The sequence below is a fragment of the Anser cygnoides genome, chromosome 13 (assembly GCF_040182565.1).
Source record: "Anser cygnoides isolate HZ-2024a breed goose chromosome 13, Taihu_goose_T2T_genome, whole genome shotgun sequence".
Classification (NCBI taxonomy): domain Eukaryota; kingdom Metazoa; phylum Chordata; class Aves; order Anseriformes; family Anatidae; genus Anser; species Anser cygnoides.
The window spans coordinates 6,403,377-6,425,654 of record NC_089885.1 but is presented as its reverse complement, the minus strand read 5'-3'; the positions used below and the strand labels follow the sequence as shown (position 1 = coordinate 6,425,654).

The 22,278-nt window shown below is 50.7% G+C and overlaps 1 protein-coding gene across 4 annotated transcripts; it reads right to left on the bottom strand.

The window, feature by feature from the left end:
• Positions 1-864: 864 nt before the first annotated feature.
• Positions 865-18,483, bottom strand: TMLHE (trimethyllysine hydroxylase, epsilon). 4 transcript variants are annotated; one of them, XM_048070676.2, is made up of 9 exons: positions 18,332-18,483; positions 17,424-17,580; positions 13,390-13,571; positions 11,771-11,947; positions 10,737-11,016; positions 9,443-9,562; positions 6,288-6,524; positions 5,034-5,172; positions 865-3,888 (listed from the first exon to the last, which is right to left on the bottom strand). In XM_048070676.2, the coding sequence occupies exons 1-9, from the start codon at positions 18,462-18,464 to the stop codon at positions 3,757-3,759; spliced, it is 1,557 nt and encodes a 518-aa protein (XP_047926633.2). In that variant the 5' UTR covers positions 18,465-18,483; the 3' UTR covers positions 865-3,756. The 4 variants fall into 4 exon arrangements, with proteins under 4 accessions (XP_047926633.2, XP_047926636.2, XP_047926634.2 ...); XM_048070679.2 differs by lacking the exons at positions 17,424-17,580; positions 18,332-18,483 and adding an exon at positions 17,108-17,363; XM_048070677.2 differs by lacking the exons at positions 17,424-17,580; positions 18,332-18,483 and adding an exon at positions 15,777-16,124.
• Positions 18,484-22,278: the final 3,795 nt, after the last annotated feature.

Below are 22,278 nucleotides of genomic sequence, written 5' to 3'. Positions count from 1 at the left end.
TATCGAAAGCCTTGCTAAAGTCAAGGTAGATGACATCCTCTGCTCTCCCCCCCTCTACCCAGCTGGTGATGCCATCATAGAAGGCAGCGAGGTTGGTTGAGCACAATTTCCCCTTGGTGAATCCATGCTCACTACCCCTCATAACCTTCTTCTCTTCCAATTGCTTGGAGATGGCCTCCAAAACAAGCTGTTCCATCACCTTTCCAGGGACAGAGGTGAGACTGACTGGCCTGTAGTTTCCCAGATCCTCTTTCTTGCCCTTCTTGAAGACCGGAGTGACATTGGCTATCTTCCAGTCTTCAGGCACCTCTCCTATTCTCCAGGACCTTTCAAAGATGATAGAGAGCGGTTCTGCGATCACCTCTGCTAACTCCCTTAGCACACGTGGATGCATCCCGTCAGGGCCCATGGATTTGTGTGCGTTGAGCCCACTCAGACGCTCCTGAACCACTCCCTCATCAACCAGGGGGGAGCTCTCTATTTCCCAGACCCTTTCTCCTCCCTCCAGGGTCCAGGAGTCCGGGGGGAGGGGGGGGGGAAGAGTCCTTGAAGCAAAGACTGAAGCAAAGAAAGCATTCAGTATCTCCGCCTTCTCAGCATCTCCCATTACCAGGACACCCCCCTCATTCAGCAAGGGACCCACATTATCCCTAGTCTTCCTTTTACTGTTTACATACTTTAAAAAACCCTTCTTATTATCCTTTATCTCTTTTGCAAGAAACAGAACCCGCTTCAGGCCTAGAGTCACAGGTGGATGTGACTTGTCACTGAGTTTTTAATGCTCATTTTTACACTGTTCCTTGCCTCTTCTGCCATCATGTGGCCAGCGGATAGAATGAACACAAAGAAGCCATTGGAGACACATTGATTTACCCCTCTCAGATTTATTCCACCTTTGATGGGTAATACAGACTTATCAAGATTGCTTGAAATATAGGTCTCGTTAACCTGACCACTTTATAACTCATTTAGTAAAATAAATCACCACTTACTCCATTTCTTACCTTTGAAAAATGTCTTAAAAACACATACAGTGGTACCCTAGTGCACGGAGAGGGAGAAGGAAGCAGTTCATCATTTATTGGCTGAAAGGATTGAAAGAGCTGGATTATAAAAACTGACCCGATATCATTACAGCAAACAACCTGTTCCGCAACAAATATCCACATCAGACTGCAATTGCCAAGAAGTCCTGTTTCCACAAATAAAGCTTTGCTGCTCACAAGATGCTTAGGAAGAACTTAGTCCACTTGGGAAGTGGGGAAGAGGGAGAACGTAACACTAAAGAAAGCTCTCTCCCCTCCCCATTTTATTATTGAAGTGGCTAAATTAAGTTGAACACCTATGAGAAAGTGTGTCTGCTACATTCACGGTGGATAATTTTCCCCAAAACACGACACAATCACCTTGAGGACTGTGCTGGCTTGGAGGTGGCTCAGAGGAGGAGTTTGGTTGCTGAAGACCACAGCTCTTGGCAGCCCCACACCGCTCAGCGGGAGGCAAAGATACCAAAAACACGTTCCTCACCAGAAAGGCACAGGTATCACTACAATTGTCAATACAGTTTGGTCAGTTCTCCCTTGTGCTAGCCATAGTCCTGCATGCTCCACCTTAGGGCAGCAGCGGATTTTTGGCTTGCAGCTGATAAAAATGGAGATCCCCTGCACAGAGGAAGGTAAAGCTGATCTCAGTGACTAAGGGATGGGTTCCGCATGAACCCAAATATTTTTCCCTCTTATTCTCAGGGAGCACAGGGAGACAAGAGCAGCTCAGGAACCCTCAACAGGTTTTGAAATACTCACCAGGCTCTTTAGTCCCCTCCTGTGTCAATTAACAGAGGCTGATTTTGTCACGACCTCTCCCCCCATGCTCCAGGCCATGCCTTCACCCAGAAGTACAAGGTGGAATAACCCTGGAGCATCTGAGATGGGTTGTGCGAGATGCGTACATAACCGCAGGGGGCTGCTACTTCAACAAGATTAATGAAGACTTTCAAAACTTCATACTCGAGTTACGCTGGCATAACTGGCATCTAAGGAGAAGCTATAAACTAAGTGTTTGGTAAAGAAAGTAACAGAAGTAATGTATACTGAAGGCTGCTTGAGGAACCCACTGGCTCAGCCTAGGGGAAAACTCAAGCTCCTGCCCATGCCTGAGACTGCCATCCACAAGCCTTGTGAGAACAGGACCTGACAGAAGCCAGCTCGCTCCAAGCCTGCTGCCACATGGCTCAGGTTTCACTTCCTTATGTATCCTCTGATCAACAGCTTCCTGAGCCTTGGCTCTGAAACCCCTTTCAACTCCTGATGGCTGACTACAGCAATGGCTCACTGCAGACAGGGCATGCTGCAGAAGACAGCATTAGGTAGCTCAGTCCCTAGGAACAGAAGCTTTTAAGAGTGCCTTTTCAGAGTGCCTCCTAGCACTTGGATCTATACATGCAGTATTTAGATTAAATGAGGGCAGCAGGTTTAGCACATGTGCATCTGCACTGCACTTGTACCTTAGGCATAACAGCATTTTGCTTGCACAGGAAAGCCAGGAGTGAACAGGACCAGCCCTGTTTTAAGGTCCAGTCAGAGCAGAGTGGATATCCCCAAAGATAAGGAAGAACAGAAAAATAAAACCTAAAATCCCCTCTTGGTTTTACAACTTCAACTTTTCTAGTGATATGGGATTTATTTTTGTTCCTTACGCTATGGTTGTTCAGTGTGCCAAACTCTCCAATTTAACCTCCCTACCACCATGAGTTGAAAGGCACCTCTGTGTTTATTACCTTCATATATAGAAAAATCTGGTGAAAGAGTCAGCCCCATCCAGCAGCCAGTGTAAAGATGCCCTAAGACAAATTCCTTCTTCAGAAAAGATGAAGGAATAAGCACAGTGGGAAATCTGTCAGTAAACACTGCAGCTGTTGAGCCTTGACTCTCAATATAAGCATGGTGCAACAGGCAGAAAGAACACCAGACAGCATTACATTACTGAGATCAAGAAAACATGGGAAATACGCCCCTCATCCAACACAGCCATCTCTCCTTCGCAACATGCAGACGTCACTACTTCCCCCTTTCCTTCTATCCTAAGCCTTTTCAGAAATACCCTAACTACAAGAGCTTCTCTTTCCAGGCCACCCGTCAAGCAGCACGGACTGTATCAGTGCCTGTTATAAGGGTATGTAGTATGTTTAAGAGGAAAGAGTTCACTGATACATGCCAACAGCCCTCAGTTTGAGTACTGGCACTTCCATCAAAATAAGGATTTTCTTTTTCCCTAGAGACAAAAAAATTTCTCTAGAAGTTGTGAAGTCCGGCCTGGGATGAGACGAGACCCCAGGTATATCCATTCTGCTCTGCTATGCCAAAAAAAACAGAAATGGCAGCTGACAGAAAAGGCTGAACAACAGAGAGAAACAGATTTCAGATCCTGAAGGCACTTGATTAGAGGAGCACTTCACATCAATAGGTGCTGGGAGCACTTCTCACAGCGTGATTAACCCCGATTCACTGAAGCTGAGACAAACCGGCTGGCTGGAAAGACCAGGCTGGGTGCCCAGACAGCAAGAGCTGAACCTGCTCGGACAAAGGCAGAATGCAGTCCCATAAAGCTCCCATGACCTTTGGCTTCCACCTGCTCCCTCTCCCAGGCAGGCAGAGAGAACTGCTCTGAGAGGGTGGAGGTGTCTGAGGTACGTGCAACGTCTTCATCGTGGTGACACAGCAGCACGGAGCTCTGCCTCCCCGCGGCGGGTGGCCAGCGCTAGGCTTGCAGTCCCAGTAAGCGTGCGGTGTTCAGCACATCGTCTCTCGTCAGGTAGCAGCCACAGAGCTGGCGGTACCCTGTGAACGCTTCCCGCCCGTGCAGGACGCGCCAGTTGTCTATGAAGAGTGCCTGCAAGGGAAGAGGAGAGGTTGTCAGGACAAGGGTGACCACCGCAGCTGAGCCAGGACCCGCTGACACGACAGGTCCTGGAGCTGGAGGTCCCCAGAGCCTGGAAGAGCAGGCAGGGACACACCACCAACTGCACAGCCTCCCCATTCAGCGCTGTAACCTCCCCATTCAGCATGAAACTGTACGCAGATGTCTGATATGATCTAGCACAGCTGTAGTACCTGAAGCCAGCAGCTCGGCTCTGCTGCTAACCACCGGTTAAAACAGGTCAGCTAGCAAAGTATTTCTGGGTCATTTCTTTGCTTTTGTGCTGCAGAGGTTGGGCAATAGTGCACCAGCAACAGAAACTGGCCATCTTCAGCCTCCAACGTGTCACTTTTCCCCAGGCATCCTTGAGAACTGTAGGGGCTCTTTGATGTGAACATCTTCACTCTTTCATGTCTGGGGCCATAGGTTCAGACTGAATCTAGACCCACCTAGACCCTGTAGGAATAAAAACCCTTTCAAGCAGGCACAGCTGGTGGAAGAAGCCTCTAAGTCTGTGAATGAAGCTCTAGCTCTTCAAGCTCTTCCAAAACTGCACCCAGCATCGGCCTTTCATACTCAGGGCAGAGCTTTTCCCTTTTAGTCCCAAGACGTGCTAAGGCGTTTCCAGGACAGCAAGGAGAGCTCAGGTCTCCTGTGATCTACTGGCATTGTAAGGATTCAGATATAACCTCAGAACAGAAGTAAATTCAGCTTTCCACGTGCCCTTTACTCTTCCATTAAAAGTAGATTTTCTGCTTCTGGAACAAGTCAGAGGCCAAAGAGTAAGTGCTCCCAGCCCCTCTGCTTCCAAGGGTCCTCGTTCAGTGACTGAAAATATCTTCCTCCTCTCCCCCAGTCTGGGCTAACTGTCCTCTGAGGCTGAATTTGAATCAATTACTTCTACCTTGCCTGGAAACTAGCATTCTTTCACAAAAGTAAGAACACACATGCATCAGATGCCATTACTGGAATACAAGGCACCAGTGTGCCTTAAAACAGCTGTAAAGAGGGAAATTTCAGCACAGGGTTTGCCTGAAGCATTAACCTATGCGGCAACATCCAGAAGAGCACCCAGCCTCCCTGCCCGTACCAAACACACGTGAGCCTCTGAGTCCTACCTTGCCTGGCTTCAGTTTGACCCACAGCTCATTTTCAGGTCTCCTGAGCTCGGCGGTGAGTGTGCGGTGAGCAGTGTACCAGCGATGTACAACATCGTAAGGCACAGTGTTGATGACTGCACGATCGTAGTTATTGTATCTGGAGGTAAAGAAGACAGAAAAAAGACTGCTTATGTGGCCCCAAGAGTAAAGTGCAGCAAGGTGTTCCCAGAGGGAACCTCCGAAGAGGCAGATTAGCCAGCATCTAAGGGAGGCTACGAGATGAGTAGGCAGGTTATGCTGCAAGTGCAGGACTTCTGGGAGACTACACAACATGTGGATCAAGGGAGAGTTTGCTGCCACCAGTTTTTGCTGTTTTTCATGGAAAGCTGCCACATGCTATCTCAGTGTTGGGGAAGGAAAAGTGGGAATTAAAGAGGAGCCCATCAGCAGCGAGGTATATTGAAAACTTCTTTCCTCACAAGAAATGAAGCCCATGCAATCTAGCAGCTTGCTGTCTGGTCAGCCAGAAGCTCCATGCTATTAAGGAAAGGCCAGGCTCTAAACAGAGGCAAGCTGCTCACTGGGATAAGGGGACACTAGTGCCAGCAACTCGCACTAGCTGGCGCTACAGACACAGCAAAGGATGAGATTGTTTTTTTTAGCATAAAAGTGCAAAATAGTGCTGGGTGACCTCCTGTGCTAAGCCAAGATGGAATTTCAAAAAGCAGCCCAAGCTACCTTTTAGAAGGGGACCACCCTGTGTTCTCCTCGTCCCTCGCATGCCAAGCTAGCTTTTAGAGACTTTTTGAGGAGAGCTGAATCCCGCTGCCTCTCAAATGAAGTAACATGAGCTTGGACACTTCACACGGGGCAGGATCAGGGTCACTCCAGGGAGGCTCTAACGACTGGCAGTAGGATGGGCATTTGCTCATACCCAGACCTAACAGTGCTGCTCCTACAAAACACACAGTGGCAAGAATGTCTGAAACCAAGCCCTTGAACTAGCCCTGAGTGGGGCAGAGGGCATGGAGCTAAAGGTAACAGGAGCTAAAAACAAAGCTCAGCAGTGATGCTCATCTTTGTATCAGTGGTTCCGACACTTCCTCAAAGGCAACATTACAAAACCCAGGAGGAAACACATGGTGTTTTTGTGGTTTTACCCCCTCCATCAAACATATGTTGGCTTTCTGCCTAAATTCTCTTCTGAAAACCACTACATTTTGACAGAACCCTACCCCTGTATGCACAAGGCCTCCCTCACACTGATGTTACCTGATCAGATAAAGTTCGTTGTTCCAGGGATAGACGTTGAGGACTGGCCCAACTCCGATCATGTGGTTGTGACAATCTCCCACGTTCTCGACGTACTCGTGCTTCAGTGGCACCTTGCTTAGCAGCTCAAATTGATCGGGGGCTTGCCGGAGAACCTGCTCCGCCGCGTAGAAGCCATCCACCAGCAGCGTCCGCCCGCCCGTCCCCTCGTGCTTGAGGCAGTGAAATACTTGGATGCTGCAGGGGAGAGAGAATCCAGAGCACAAAAGAAAAGACCTCAGGTGTCTGTCCTGTGGAGAGAATGTGCTTCCCCAGACCCAGACTAATGTAGACTGATGCATCTGCCGGTTACGACAGGCTTATCTGTAGTCTCCTGCATTTCACTAAGACCTGCTAAGGAATGCAAACTGCCCAGCAAGCAGCAGCTCTGCATGATGTTTCTTCAGCTCTCATACATTTTGACTTCTGAGAAGAGGGCTACTGCCTACACCATCTCCGAGATCAAACTATGCGAGCTGGGAGACTTCAAGTGGTGCAGGCACGTGTCTGCCAAGGTCCATCTGGGCAGCAGGATGGAGAGGTTCAGAAGCATAAAACTAACTTCCCGAGAACATCTCCGAACAAGAGGGCAACTGAAGACGTGCTGGTGGTACTACTGAGGTCTCCAGCAACTACAAGGGGAGCTCAGGGTGGCTCTCACACAAAGGCACATAAATCAGGGTCTCTCACAGGTGATCAGGATAAGCCCCCTGAGCCGACTTGTTAAAGACCCCTTGGGAAGCCTGGAGCAGGGGAGTCCTGAACAAGAAGCCTACCTACAGGGGCACTGCCTCCCTGGCAGGAAGCTGTCCAATTCAGCTAAACAGCTTTTGCTCTTTTACTTTTCTGAAGATTCTTTCTTTCTTTCCCTTCATCCAAGCCTATTAGACCTTGCATTCTCAGAAACAAACACCCAGGAGCTGCCTTGAGCCACGTACTGCCAGTTTTCATGGTGTACCAAGTTCACCTGTCAGAAAGACAAATGCAACCTTTTTGGGCAGCCTTCATCTCCTGATCTCCTTTGAGGCCCCTTAACCCAGTCCCACAGCAAGTGATGTGGCACAAGCTCCCAGTTCCAGCCTCACCGGTACCTTTTCACCTCGGCTCAACGAACCCTTAAAACCACAGAAGATTCAGAATAATTTCAGTCAGTCAGTCCACAAGGACGGGAGCTGAGGATGCCCAAGCCCTCGTGGCTCTGCTCCTTGAAGGCAACCACCTTCTCGTGCAGCCTGGAGCACTGAGAAAGTCTCTTTTGAAGGCAGGCTCTTTGCTGCCCATTGAGTGAGATAATGCTGCAGTCTTTCCCATGTCTTGAGGAGTTCCTCTCCTCTACCCTTTACAAAAAGGTAACTCGAGACCCATCAGATTTAGCTGATTTCACCCAGAGTGACAGAGAAAGCAGACATTCAAATGAACAAATCTTTCTTGAAAAAAAAAAACACCTTCTTTCTTCTAGAAGCAGGTCAAAGACAGTTTAAAGAGTTTCAGAATAAGTCTGAAGCAGTCTGAGCAGAAAGGATTTCTGGTAGAGATGGGGGCTCAGGAAAGCAAGAAATTCATGTTCTTCCTGCACAACTGAGGTTTTGCAGGATTGCAAGCATTAACGGTTAGCCCTACTAGCCTGGTCCACACTGTCATTGTTTACTGCAGATGAGAATATACCTACCTGAAAGAAAGGGAACCTTTCCAAGTAGAAAATAGCTAATGAGCTCTATAGATCTCACACTGAGCAGCTTAATCAAAGTGTATCTGTAGGCTGAAGCTCTGATTACTAGTTACTTCAGCATTTGACTTTGGGGGAGATTTTGTGAGCTCCTAAAACAAGTCAGGCAAGCAGGTAACTGCACAGGCCATGAGAGCACATGGCCTCTACAGTCAGCTGTTCACTGAAAACACAGGAGCCAACTAGATCAGTCTTGAAAGACGTGGCAGGATTTAAGTTTTATGTATCTACTTCTAGCACACTAAAAACTGCTTACCTTGCTTCTGGCACCTAGCTGCTTCAGAACAAAAGCTACCACCCCCAAAAGCTTTGTGCTAGGTTGGGCATGGGCAACCAGGGTGCTTCCTTGGGTAGCATGACCCTTCCTGGTCTGAAGGGCTACTCCGAAATCCATATGCAGGCAGTAGATCCCACCCCCTGGCCCTCCTCTACTTTTCCAGCTCTGCCTCACAGACCCTTCCCATTAAGATGCTTAGCAACTTAACGGCCTCACTTGGGAAGAACTAATCCTGCCCTAGGGCAGGAGGTGTAGACTAGATGGCTTCTCCTAGCCTTTGTATTGCTACTTCCATATGAAGTCACAGTACTTCCATCAGTTCTCCCCCAGGGCCATTTCATTGATTCTTTTCTTCATTGAGATGAAAGCAGACACACAGAAAAAGAATGAAGGTAGAAATTAAGCCTCCTGCACTTTAGTGGGAATCATGATCAGGGCTGCTGCCTTTCTTTCTCCAGCCAGGTACAAAACTTGCAGCCCGGAGGCTATATTGGAAAAGCAGTTTGCAAACTAGCATTTGGGAAACAACTGTAGCTACAAACTTTTTTTTTTTTTTTAAAGCACAGACAGGTGTGAACTTTGAAGGGCTGGAGAAGCCTGGTTTCTGACTACCTACAGGGCTGCACTATTGCCAAGATGCAAATCCCAACCAGTTTGAAGCAGAGCGACCACACAGGGCATACGTGAGGACAGCACGTACACCTGGTACCACTCATGCAGCTTGGGAGGGCAGAGACAGTTGCTGCAGGCTGTGCAGAGGCGAGCTGCTCCCTCCTTCCCCAGAGGCTACCACTAAAGCTCTGCCAGTAAAACAGACAGTGCTGATGTGGGTGAGGAGGGCTACTTAAACCACAGCAAGCGCCAAGGAGCAGCCAGCCAGGGAACAGCCAACTCCTTCATTGCCTGCATTCTGGAAGACCTTGGAGTTCCAAGCACAGGAAAGACTACAGACTACCCCACTCCAGAGGAATCATGCAGGATCCAGAATTACTGTGTGACTAGTACCACTAAATCCCATCAGCAGAGCTGGAAACGCTGAAGTCTAAACTGCATCACCGTGAATCACGCCTGCCTTCTGCGCTGTGTGTGTGGAGCAGCAGCAGCAGCACGTACCCGCAGGGCTCCTGGAAATAGGTTGTGTCGGTGTGCCGATCCAGAGCCAGCTTGGTGTAGGCAGTGTCTCCCCGGGAGAAGTCGGAGGTGAAGTACCACATTCTGCCATAAATGGTCTCCCTGCAAGAGAGGTGGGCAGTTATCAGAGTGCTGCAGGGATCAGCGTCGAGGTAAAACAGATCCTCTCTCTTCCACTTGAGGTTACTCCCCTTTATCTTACACACAGCACGTACAGAGTGAATTCAAACAGCAAAGCATGCCAAGTTAACAGGATTCACACTGTCAAAGAGATGGTGCTTCTAATGCCTCCTCCTACTATTCAATTTCTTTCCTCCTTCAGAAGACTGATGGCAATAAATCTTCTCCTCCTCCACAAATACACAACTTCACTCTGAAGATCAGCCCATCAAATCAAGGAAACACTGAGCAACATTAGGAGTTACCAGAGCCCAGGTTTGTACTTTGTTGTACAGGTCTGTACCTTTGCTTGTACCCACCTGGAGTACTATCCCCATCTCCGTTCGTAAGATATTCCGCTTTCACCCACCTCCCCCTACAATGTGCATGGCAGGAAATAGGGAGAAGGCAAAGACCTGGTAGCAACAAACAGTACTCGGGGGCTACAGGAGGAGGTTAAGAAACTGGAGATAAATGTTGGCTGGATGTTCCTCGAGACCTTTATTTCTATTTGGAGTGGCTATTCATCAATAGAAATCCATCCTCTTCTAATGGACCATGGCAAGTTTAGCTGTTTGTGCAGCTTGGATAAAACTCAAAACTCAAACCCAGGCTTGCCATGCTGTTGGTGTGTTTTAAACACAGAAGAAAATGTTTCCCAGTATTTTTCTTTAGTGAGAGCTACAAATTGTTTTTGATCTCCCTGGCTCCCAGGGCCAGGGCTGACCTCCTAACCTTTCAAGTCATAACAGGAAATGTCTCTCCTTGCAAAGCTCAAGTCTTCCCAGACAGGCTACTTCCCTCAGTCACTCCTCTCTGTGCACAGTCCCACTATCACAAAAGTCATCGTATGCTCCTGAGGCAGCTCTGTAACCTCGTGACTCCAGGCCTCCCCACAAAAAGAGGCCAGATCCCACAGTCCAGGACCGCGTCTCAGTTCATGTGGACTGGCCAGGGACTGTACATGACCCAGACCCTTCATCTGCAAACCAGGCCATACTGCACAATACACAGGATATGAGGGCAGCACCTTTCCAAAGAAAAAGGAAGCAACAGCCTCCCATTCATGGCTCATCTACAAAGCTGTCTGTGGCCTTCCTGGGGCAGCCCCAGTTACCTGATTAAGCTGATCCTTTCTGCTAAGATTTGCGTGTCCTCTTTGGTGGGAGTGACATTCTCAACAAAAGCGATCCCATACAACAGGAAGTTTTGCAGGAACTCCTTCAGCCCTTCGTCTGTCTCCAGGAAGCTCCGGCAGTCGACGGATGGGACCTGGGCTTGGCGGTAGATTTCTGCGTTCCAGAGGATCCGCGGGTGCATGACCCGCTGCTTCTGCCCCTCGTAGCTGTTCTTCACCAGCCACTCCAGCCCGTACCGCGTAACGTGCCCATCCGGCCCTGTGGCAAATGAGCGGGGTCACAGTCGCTGCAATCGCACCGAACAGACAGAGAGATCACAGCCACTGCAACCATCAATCTAGGACAATCCCCTTCTAATTTTGCCTAATGACAGACTCTTTTGAACCCTGATGAAAGCTTAAGTATTACCTGGTTTAGGCCACAAGTCCTACACGTATTGTCAACAACTCCAAATCCAGGCCTAAGCATTTCTACTTCAGTGGTTTTGTTTTCTAGTGACAGGACACTGAAGAAGAAGCACTGATGACAATCCCACAAACGAGAGTACCATAAATCAAAGTAAATTGCAGCAGAACAAAGAAAGCAGCCGGGAAGCAGAGGAGAAAGGACACAAGATGTGAATTCTAATCAGAGACACCAGTTCAAGTAGGACAGGGTAAGGAGAAGAAAGTCAACCATTTCTTGATTGATCTCTTCAGTATCTGCACGGCTCCCACGTTCAAACAAACCAATAAACTACCCAGACACTGGAGATGCACTCAAGAGGGGAGGGAGGAGGTAAGGGGGAGAAGAAAACCAGACATAAATAAGGCTGAGTTGTGTTTACAGCAACAGCCCTGCTCAGAAGAGCAGTGTTTAAGATCTGCTTAGAGCTACATCTCCTCCCAAAACAGCTCCTGATTTAAGAGATAAGGTTTACTAGGACAGGGCAGCCTTAAGAGCAGGATCTATCAACCAGCCTCCTTCCAAACAGGGCTGGCGGTCCGTGAAAGATGGGCGTTTTGATACTCACACGTGAGGAAGAGTGTGGTCTCATCCACTCGGACAGCCTTGGGTTTGATTCCCAGGTCCACGCTAGCTGTGTCCAAGCTGCGCTGGTTTGTCTTGGCGTTGTAGCAGGAAGCTGAGCGGCAGTGGTCCCGCAGCCAGACGAAATCGAAGCGCATCAGCGTGTTTGCATACCTGAGCTCTGCAAAGAGAGATGGGCACAGAAGACGCTCTTGTGTGAACAATGAGAATGAAAACATAACAGGAGAACCCACAAGTTATGATCCCACTTTTAGGGGACGCAGAGGCTGTTAGACTTAGCACCTCTTTGTGCAAGCGAAGCTAGCTTTTCACTTGAAGACCATGCAAACTACTGAAGAAATGAAGAATAACACTGTCAGTGATCTTGCCATGGTCTCCCCTCTTACCAAGTCCACAGACAACCTCATCCTGCAACAGGGAGAAGAAGCGTGGCTAACAAACACACTGGTCATATATTTATGTCTATCTTCTCTCTTCAACAAGTAAATTTGGAGCTGCCCAGCAGCTGCTGCACACAGCAAGGTTCCCTCTCTCCCTCCCATGTAGGTGCAGACCCCATCACACCAATTCAGATAAGAATCAACCAACTAATCACATCGACATGCAAACTAAAACACACATTAGACAACACCATGACTTCAGCACAGAGCTTTGATACCCGTTTATCATTGCTACAAAGCCTCACCTCCTTGTTCCCTCCTGGGACAGCCCAAAGGCCTTCAGAGGGGGGTCAGAGCCAGCATGGACAACAGAAGAGCCCTTGCTGCTCTACTGCTGCTCAGCTTTGAGATCCAAGTATCCGAGGGATGAAACAACAACATCCTTTTTCAGGGGGTGACTACACTGGATAAAACACTCAGCAATTCCCTTTAGAGATATGCTTACAAGGGATTCCACAGTACCAATGCCTTCTGACCAGCCTCAGCAAACATCAGCGGGCTGATGCTGGGTATCTGCAGGTACCAAACGAAGCAGACCATGGAGAAATGTGCTTCAGTTGCTAAGTTGTCTCGAAAAACCAGAGGACGAAGCAGCATTAGACTGAATTTATAACTGGCTTGCTTACATTAAGGCATACATTCCTTGCCTTTTCCTTAAGCTGTTTCACAGCGAGGGATGACTGGCATCAAAAAGCCTTTCGTGCTCGTGCCATCCAGCCACACAAACAGGCTACTTACAAAACTGCTCTGAACTACTGTGTTTCAGACACTTGTTTTAAGGAAAACCTGCAAGCGGGGGCAAGGCAGAGAGCTGGGAACACACTGAACAAGCCACCCCACTTGCAAGTCACAGCCCCGAGCATTACACAGCGAACAACTGATGGACAGGGCAAGATTCAGATGCAGTCAAAGTTCAGGAATCGCTTTATTTCTCAGTTATCATTGCTTCATTTCTCATAAAAGGCTTAATGCCAGCAGACCAACCTGCTCCATCCTGCCTTTGGGAATTCCTAAAGGGAACGTAAAACGCAGACTCCAGCATGCACCCCTCTAAAAATCCATGACCTGTTTCAGAAGAGAATCACTACTGGGAAACAAGGTCAGGAAGACCTCGCTCCCCTCCCCAGGAAGCTCAGAAGCAGGCTCAAAACCACACACCTACCCAGGTGATCGCCGTGCAGCTGCCAGGCACAGCTCAGGGACTCCGGGGCCGTGTGATGGCAGCGAGCCGCAGCAGCGGGGACGGTCCTTGTGCCGCGGGGAAGCCCCAGCGAGCCATGCCCGGCGCGTCCGCTCCGCCAGCAGGGCAGGCCCAGCAGGCACGCCAGCCTCCGGCACCACATCCTGAGGACGAGAAGAAGGAGAACAAGGTGAGACAGCTGCGTTGCTGTTGCTGGTGGCATCACGCAGACCACGCGGTGATCGCTGCAAAATTTCGGTCAGCTGCAGTGGATACTTCTGTAGACATCACCAACACCCAGGAGGGCCGTGAAGCTGGCAGGTGAAAACTGGCTGCCCTTAAAAACTGGGTGTAATGGAAGCAGCAAGGAATTAACCATTAGGGGAGTGATGACTTTTTTAAAACAAATAAGCTAATCCAATCCAAGCACGCCAGTTGGAAACAGAAGGAGAATAGAGAAGGGCATCTGACTTATTTTGTGACCACCCTAATCTCCAGCAGAAAAATAGTCCTGAGAAGAAGTAAATGAGATTTATCACTTCCAGAAGGGACAGCTGCGTGTTCAATGCTCTTTACAAAACACTGGCAAAACCTCATCTGCTGCAGGTCTTGTCCCCTCATTGGCCTTCCCAATACGAATTTCCCCTTCCTGGACAGAGCTGACCAGGGAAGCAGAGAAAATCGACCTTGGTTACAGAAGCAAGAACTAGAGGAATCCAGTAATTAGGTCAGTTCTAGAAAAAGTATGCAAAACAACGAGGAGGAGGAGGAGAAAGATCTCTTTCTGCCAAAGGGCACAGCCAGCACGGAACAGTAACCAGCCACAGTTAACTTTTGACCAGAGATGAGAAGGTGACTTCCCACAGGCTGGTTTGTAACACTTCAGTGCAATCAAAGGCAAAAACCCTGCAAGTTTTAAGATGTGAAACCACGCTAAAAGCTCTGTCACGTGTTCATTAAGTTCCAGAGGACAGGTCTAAACCCAGCAGGATTTCAACAACGCTTTGATCTGAAGCACGTACAAATGCAGTATTGCTGGACAAGACACAGACACAGGAAAAATTTCTTATCCCAGATTTCTGACTGCCCTTCACTTTCTATCTGGAGAGCACAGACTGGTGCCTCAGCTGTCCGACCTGCTTCTCCCCTTCATAGCTGACTTACTGCAGAGACATCAAAAGTTAGTAAGAACAGTAAAATCGGCACAGAAGTGGCATATTCACAGAAAACAATTTGCTGAGTAGGAAATAAATAGACTGAGAACTCTAGGAAAAAAAAAAAGAAAGTGAAAATGTTTTTATCAAGATAATGCAGTTTGAGAGCAATACGCAAACCACTGAGTTCTGCAAGGTGCTTGGCCGCAGTCTGCACAAGTCACTAACAGCTTTAGAGCTGCAGAAAGAAAGCTCTGATTTCTGTGGCTGCTGAAGTGCAATATTCCCACCTAAGTGGACTGCTGGGAACCTGGCCATGCTGCAAATCAGCTGGATTTGATACACAAACTTAATAACTAAGTGAAGGAAATTTGCAAGAGGACCTAGAGAACCAGGAGTTATCTGGTGGTTATTGGGTTTACAAAGTTCAAAGAAATGATTTAACTCACCAAGCCATGAGTTACCACTCACAAAGCTCAAGACCACGCTTTGTGAAAGAAAAAAAAAAAAAGGGAAGACTCACTCCTTTTTGGCTTCTGGATCTCAAGAATATCCACTAACTCAGAGGAGATAAAAAGAAGCAGGCGTGTGCAAATAAGCTTCCTATCTCCTCACGCAGGACCGTGCAGGACACAAAGCTGATAGGAAAAGCTCATCTATAAATCCATTTAGAAAGTGGCCTCTGCCTGGGGCAGCTCCAGCCATAGTTATCTTTCTGCACATGTTCTTTTTATCTCTGTCTTCTTCCAGTATCAAAACTTACCAGAGGATAAACACAGGTAAAATGGTAAGTGACCCAGATATTTAATCTAATCAATGAGACCTCTTGCTTCTCTGCTGTTCTTGCTGGAAGCAGACACCACAAACAGCTCAGAGAAGCCATAAATTAAATCTTTCCAAAAGACACTAAAACTAAGAGGAGCTGAACACACACACACAAATCTACATAATTAGAGAGAATTTACATTTTGTCTTTGAGCTTGTTTAACCAAAGCTAACAGCTCTCTCCTGACTGAAATCAGTTATGTGAACAGTTGTCTCTTTCTCCCACTCCTCCTGTTCACCTCATGTCTCCACTTCTGATCTTTATGTTGTCCACATCACACACACCTCACCTGGACACCAGTGAAATGCACCAGCTGCAAGGTTTCAAGACCAAATTTCCCTTTAAATCCATAAAGAATAATCGTCAGGAGGAAGAAGACAGTAAACTACCCTTCATGTAAAGGCAAACTGACTTTCACAAGGGTGAGATCTTCAATTTCCAACTCTGCCCCTCTGTCAAAGCAAGACAAGTTCCTGTGCAGACACTGTACGGAGCATCGTGCTTGCCTCATCTTATCCGAGACTCCATCACCTGGTGAATGAGTAGAGGTGACAGGCTGAGCAGGTAGCACAGAGCTGCAGGAAAGGCAGAAAACTTGAATATATTGTGATTTGAAGAACACTGTAAGGCTCCTGAGAGCATAAAGATGAGAAACATGCTGTGAGAGGAGGAGGAAGGAAGAGCCTCACGAGGGGCTCGTTAGTCCAGGAGACTTTCCTCCCAGTCCCTCAGTAGTCTGCTCACTGCCAACGCAAGAAGCATTTGGAGTAACCAATTGTGCTGTTTAAAGCTCTTGGAAAAAAAGCCACAATTCCCATTTTGAGAAATAAAAACATACCGAGTTGAACAAAATTAGTAACCAAGTATTTTCCATCTATCTATATATATATGGAAGGACGAAGAACTCTAATCTGTGGACTTCATCCAGCCTTTAGCAAAAACCTTCCCAGAGCATCGTGAGAGCGGCCTGCTGGTGTTCAGCAAGCCGCTCTGCTGCTGTAACTGCTGGAGCTGTGAACAGACCTGTTTCATCACTCTGTGACAGCATGCCCAGCCTGTTTTTCAAGCTTATTTGGCATCCGAAAAAGTTATCTATTTTCCATTAAGCATTTCAGAACGTCCAGTCTCTCAGTCTAAAGCAAAGTTTTCTGATCTGTAAGAAATGCACAGATTTCAACAGCACAAAAACCCTTACACACTTGGCTCATTTTTTAGTCTTTCATTTCTAGTAGCTTTGGAGGAGGCACCCAAACACCACGCAGTGCCAATGCATGAGCGACAGCAGCCTTCGAAAAGGGGACACCGACAAAAAGGGGGGCTGCTGCCCCAGAACCAGCTGAGGGACATGAACTAACCCAAGCGATGAACCCCTGCGGCGGGTCAAGTCCCCTGGAACAGGAGTCTCACACACACAGACGCTTCTTTGTCAGCAGAGCTTAAGGTTTAACAGCCCAAACTGGCATAGCTTACCTATTAATTACAAAAGAAACAAAAGGCAGATTGGCTGTCCCCTGCTGAGAAAGGCTCCTGCCTCCCCCGGCAGGCCTGCACTGCTGTGGCAGACAGCTATATTAGATCTCAGCTGTCAGGTATCAGATTCCCCTTCCAGCCCTTCCCAGCAACAGAAAATTTTCAATTAAATTAAGCAGCCTAATGAAGACATCACAGACACTGCCAGCTTCGCAGCTACTTCATTTTCCTAGAAGTAAAAATCAATTACCTGCTCCCCCCAGGTTCAGCACCAACCGCCGGACTCCAGACCCCTTCCTTACTGCACCTTCTTCACCTGCCTCGAAGGCAAAGCCTCCCGCAGGGCTCGAAAGCTTTTCTGCAGCACGGGAGCCAGCCCCCGTGGCGTGACCCCAGTAGGGACGCACGCTTACCGGGGTGAACTGCTATCAAATCATTCCCTTTGACCTCTCTGGGCCCTGAGCGGGGCCAGGCAGCGCTCCCAGGCAGGGAGGGGATGCCATTGGGAAGGGAAGGGGAGAAAGCAGCTCTGCTGTGAGGCACGGCCGGCTGCCAGCCTTCGTTACCTGGGCCTGGGCGAGCTACAGGAGGGCGCAGAGCCGGGGCCCGGCGTCCGAGGGGCCGTGCCGGGGGGTGCCCCCGCTCCTGCCCGGGCCGCCCCCGGTGGGCATCGCTCCTCCGCTGCGGGGCTGGGCGGCCGCTGGGGCTGGGCCTGCTGCCTTGCTGGGGGGGGGGGACAGAGAAAAGGATGAAATTAAACCAAAGCGCCCTGCCGAAATTACACCGAAACCCTGCTGAAATTAAACCCCAAAGCCCTACAGAAATTAAACTCCCCCCCCAAAAAAACCCTACTGAAATTAAACCTGAACCCAGCTAAAATTAAACCAAACCACCCTACTGAAATTAAACCTTAAACCTGCTAAAGTTACACAAAAAAACACTACTGAAATTAAGCCAAAACACCCTGCAGACATTAAGTCAAAAAAACTGCCGAAATTAAACCCAAAACCCTTCTGAAATTAAACCAGAAAAAAAAACTACTGAAATTATACCAAAAAAGTCACTACTGAAATTAAACCTAAACCCTGCTGAAACTAAACCAAAACACCCTACTGAGATCAAACCTAAAACTTGCTGAAATTAAACCAAAAACCCTGCTGAAATCAAACCTAAACCCTCCTGAAATTGAACCAAAGCAACTTGCCGAAATTAAATCACGATACCCCGCTGAAACCAAACCCCAACCCTTCCGAAATTAAACCCAAAACCTGCCGAAATTAAACCAAAAACACCCTGCCGAAACCAAACCCAAACCCTGCCGAAACCAAACCCAAACTTGCCGAAATCCCACCAAGACACCCCGCGGGAATCAACCCCCAGCCCTGCCGGGATCCCACCGAAGCACCCTCCCGGAGCGACCCCCAAACCCCGCAGAAATTCCCCCAAAATGCCCCCGGCCCCCCCCGGCCCGCACCCGCCGCCAGGCGCCGCCGCAGCCCCGGCCCCGCCCCCCGCTCCCGAGGCGGGGCCAGGCCACCGAGAGGAGGGAAGCCGCGGCTAGAGCGCCGCCCGCCATCGAGACGTGGGAGGTCTGAGAGCGCCGCCATAGAGACGGGCGGGCGGCCATAGAGAGGCCATAGAGCTGGCGGAAGAAGGGCAGAGCGCCGCCAGCCGGGAAGGGGGGAGGAGCTTCCCTTGGCTCAGCCTAGAGCGCCCACAGAGACCATAGAGAGGCGCGCCGCCGCATAGAAAGTCGCGGGGAGGCGCGTGGCGCATGCGCACAGCGGCTGCTCACGGCCGCCATCTTGTGGTGGGACGGGGGCAGTGTGGGTGGTCCTGGGTTTGATGTTTTGGGGCGAAACCCCGAGGTTTTGGCGCACAGGAGCCCGGGGCCGCGTGTGTGGCCGCCGCGGGTCGCGGGGTGCGGGCCTCGGGAGCTGTATCTGGAGGGGGGGCTCGGGGGTGGTGCTGGGGGCATGGGGGAGCCATCATAGACGTAGGGGTATTGTAGGTGTGGTGCTGGGACCCCTCAGGGCCATACAGGTGTTATAGACGTGGTGGTGCCGTAACCCGTCATAGACAGAGCGGTATTACAGACGTGGTGGTGCTGTGACCTGTCATGGACATAGAGATACTATAGACACAGTGGTGTCGTAACCTGTCATAGACATGCAGGTATAGGTGTGGTGGTGCTGTAACCTGTCGTAGGCATATAGGCATTATAGACATAGACATACAGGTATTACAGACGTGGTGGTGCTGTAACCCGTCACAGACACACAAATACAGATATGGTGGTTCTGTAACCCATCATAGACAGAGGTATTACAGAATCGTAGAATCATCAAGGTTGGAAAAGACCTTCAAGATCATCTGGTCCAGCCATCCCCCTACTACCAATGTCACCCACTAAACCATGTCCCTAAGCACCACAGGTATGGTGGTGCTGTAACCCATCGTAGGCATACAGATATTACAGACGTGGTGGTGCTGTAGGCAGGAGGTGGTCCTCCCTCTGCTCATCCCATCAGCAATTATCCCCCTGATCCTCTTCCTGCAGGTGCTCTGGGGGCCTTGGCCGGAGTGTCCAGGACATCTCTCAGCTGGGGACAACCTGCAGTGGCAGCGGTGCTGACGGCAGAACCTCCCCAACGCCGACAAACCGTGCTGTAATGGATTGCGCCCTGATAGTGCTGATCCCAGGCGTTGCCGCCGTGCTCTGCCATGATTTCCCCATGTGGTTTTCCAAAATTCACGCCTCCCGAGTCCTCGATGTTCCCGTGCTGCCGCTGAGCGGTCGCATGTCGCCACAGCTCTGTTTTCCGAGTGTGTTTATTCGGGAAAGGGGTGGGGGAGGCGCCTGGAACAGGCAGAGGAGCTGGCGGGGATCTGCTGCTTCCCAAAAGCTTGGTGCAGCTCCCAGAGGAGATAAACAAGTTAGTCACTCGGTGAGCTCACGGCAGAGGCATCTCGGCCTCCATGAGAATTTGTCGCCGGCCCTTCCTGGGCTGCTGTGTGCCCAGAGGAGGGGGAGAGGTTGGGGATTTGGGTGGTGGCAGATCCCCGCGGTGTCTGCTGGCTGCGCTCAGGATCAGGACGTCCTGGGGGAGTTTCTCTCAAGGAGTGAGCACGGTCTGGAGCTCACCAGGCTTCGTGGTCCCACCTGAGGACGTGCCCAAGCCACGTGGCCTGGGCGCGGAGGGTCTCGAGTGCTGGGAACGAAAGTGCCTGGGAGCTTTCTGGGGATTTCCCAGCGAGAGTCGGGAGCTGGGAATTTTCTCTTCCCCCCCCCCCCCCCCATCCGTTTTCCTCCAGCAATGCCTCTCGCTCGCTCGCATGCTCCTCGTGGGGTCACGAGCGGGTTTTAAAAAAAGCAGCGGCCCACACAATGCTCTTCCCTTCCCCGGCCGGGTGCTGGTGACGAGATAGCGCATCCGGCCCCGAGGGGACAGAATTAGCCCTCTGCATGGGAAAGGCCCTGCCAGTCCTGGCCGCCAGCTCCAGCGCCGTGGGGCTCCGGGGTCAGCAGCGCGTCGCTGCTCCGCATCCTACAGATGTATCCTCCGCTGGGCTCGCTCCCCTCTGGTGGCTCGTGCTCGCGGGATTTCTCGGAGGTCAGGCCGCTGGTGCTGATGCCGAGCGGTGTTTTCCTCGGCGTGCAGGGCGCAGGCGGGTTTATCGCTGCACGCGGCCTCGCACCGGCGAAATCTGGGGGATATTTCCGCAGGTCAGGGCAGGGGATTCGCGGTTTTACAGGAAACGCGGCAGTTTCCACGTGAGCTGCAGGAACAAAGGATGGCTGAGCAGATAGGGGATATTCCTGGAAGTGGCTTTTAGGACAAAAATACTGAAAAATGCCAGTGTGGGTGTAGGAGCTGGTTAATTCGAATGCACAGCCGCCCAACCTGAACGTCACCGTCCAGCCCAGGTCAACCCAGTACCACTAAAAGCGCACAGCTCAGCCGAAGTGGTGCAGCCCAGCCCACCTCAACCCAACCCCAAATGAGTGACCCAGCGCAGCCCAACCCACGATGAATGACCCGACACAACCCAACCCAGCCCAACCAAAAGCACCACAGCACAGCAAGGTCCAGGGAAGTCCAGAGGACCTTCTAGAAAGGTCGAGGAGAGCAGGGCCCGTGGGCTGTTGCCACAAAGCCGCAGTGAGACCAGACCAGCCTCTACCCCCCAGGACTTCCCTTCTGAACTGTCTGGGCACGGGGGACAGCGGGCTGCGTTCAGGATGCAGGAACCCAGGTGGCCTTTGTGGCGCCTGCGGGGGCGATGTGCCCACCGCTCCTTCGCGGCTTCTCCCCCAGGCCAAGCTCCCGCTCCCCAGGAACGCGCCGCGTACCGATGGAAACCCAAACGCTTAGTTACTTGACTTATTCAATTTTTTATTCTATTTATTTATTTATTTAAAGTCAATTTAATTCCCCTCCCCCCTTCTTTTTTTTTTTTTTTTTTTATTTTTTGGTTATTCGAAGGAAGGAAGGAAGCCCAGGCTCGGATGTTTGTTTGTTCTCCCCTGGCCGATGTTCCCTTGGTCGCGCTCCAGCGGCCGATAAACTGGCAGGGAAGCGGAGCGCGGAGCACGGCAGAGCCTGGGAAAGGCCGGGACCCCGCTTCCCCTGCCCCGACGTCACGGTTGCTCTCCGATTAGCTTGGCCTGGGGCTGCCAGCTGCCTTCGCTCCCTCAGCTCCTCTGCGCGGCTTGTCACCACGGCCCCGTGGCGGGGACCCGGACCGGGAGGACGCTGCTGGGGTGCCCGGAGCTGGCAGGGATGGAGCGGGAAGTGCTGGGACCCCACAAGTGCTCACGGGACCTTTCTCGGGGCAGCAGGGCGATGTCTGCGAGGAGAGCGTCTCCCTGCTGTCCCAGCCTTGCCTCTGAGCCCCGTGGTGCGGCTGGGACCGTGCTTCATCCTGATTTGGGACCGCAGCGGGGAGAGCCCCCAAGGGACCGAGCACTGGGGTACCCAGAGCCCTACGTGTGGGCAGGGCAGGGGCGAGAGACCCCTTCCTGCTCCCTCTCCCACCGAAATTTCCCTCTGGGGCAAATCTCCCTTGCAGTTAACACGAGGTGGCGGGGGTGTGCCCTCCTAACAGGCCTTCATCCTCGTCTGCTCAGGGTGGGTCCTGCTCAACCGCGGGCATCCAGCGATGCCCAGTGCCGCTGCAGACCCCACAGGGAGCAGGAGGAGGGGCTCTTGTGGGCTGAACGAAGGTGCTGGAGGTGCTGCAGGGAGAGGCGAGGTGGGAAATGGTAGGGCAAGTAGGCAGCCAGGGGTCTCTCTGTGTTAGAGACGCAGAAATTGCTCCCGATGCCCTTTGCTCTGCAGCAGTTGGGAGCCCTGCAGACAACGGGGTGCTTGGGATGCCTCCCCCTTAGGGAAGTGTGGGTGCTGCCCCCGCTATCCC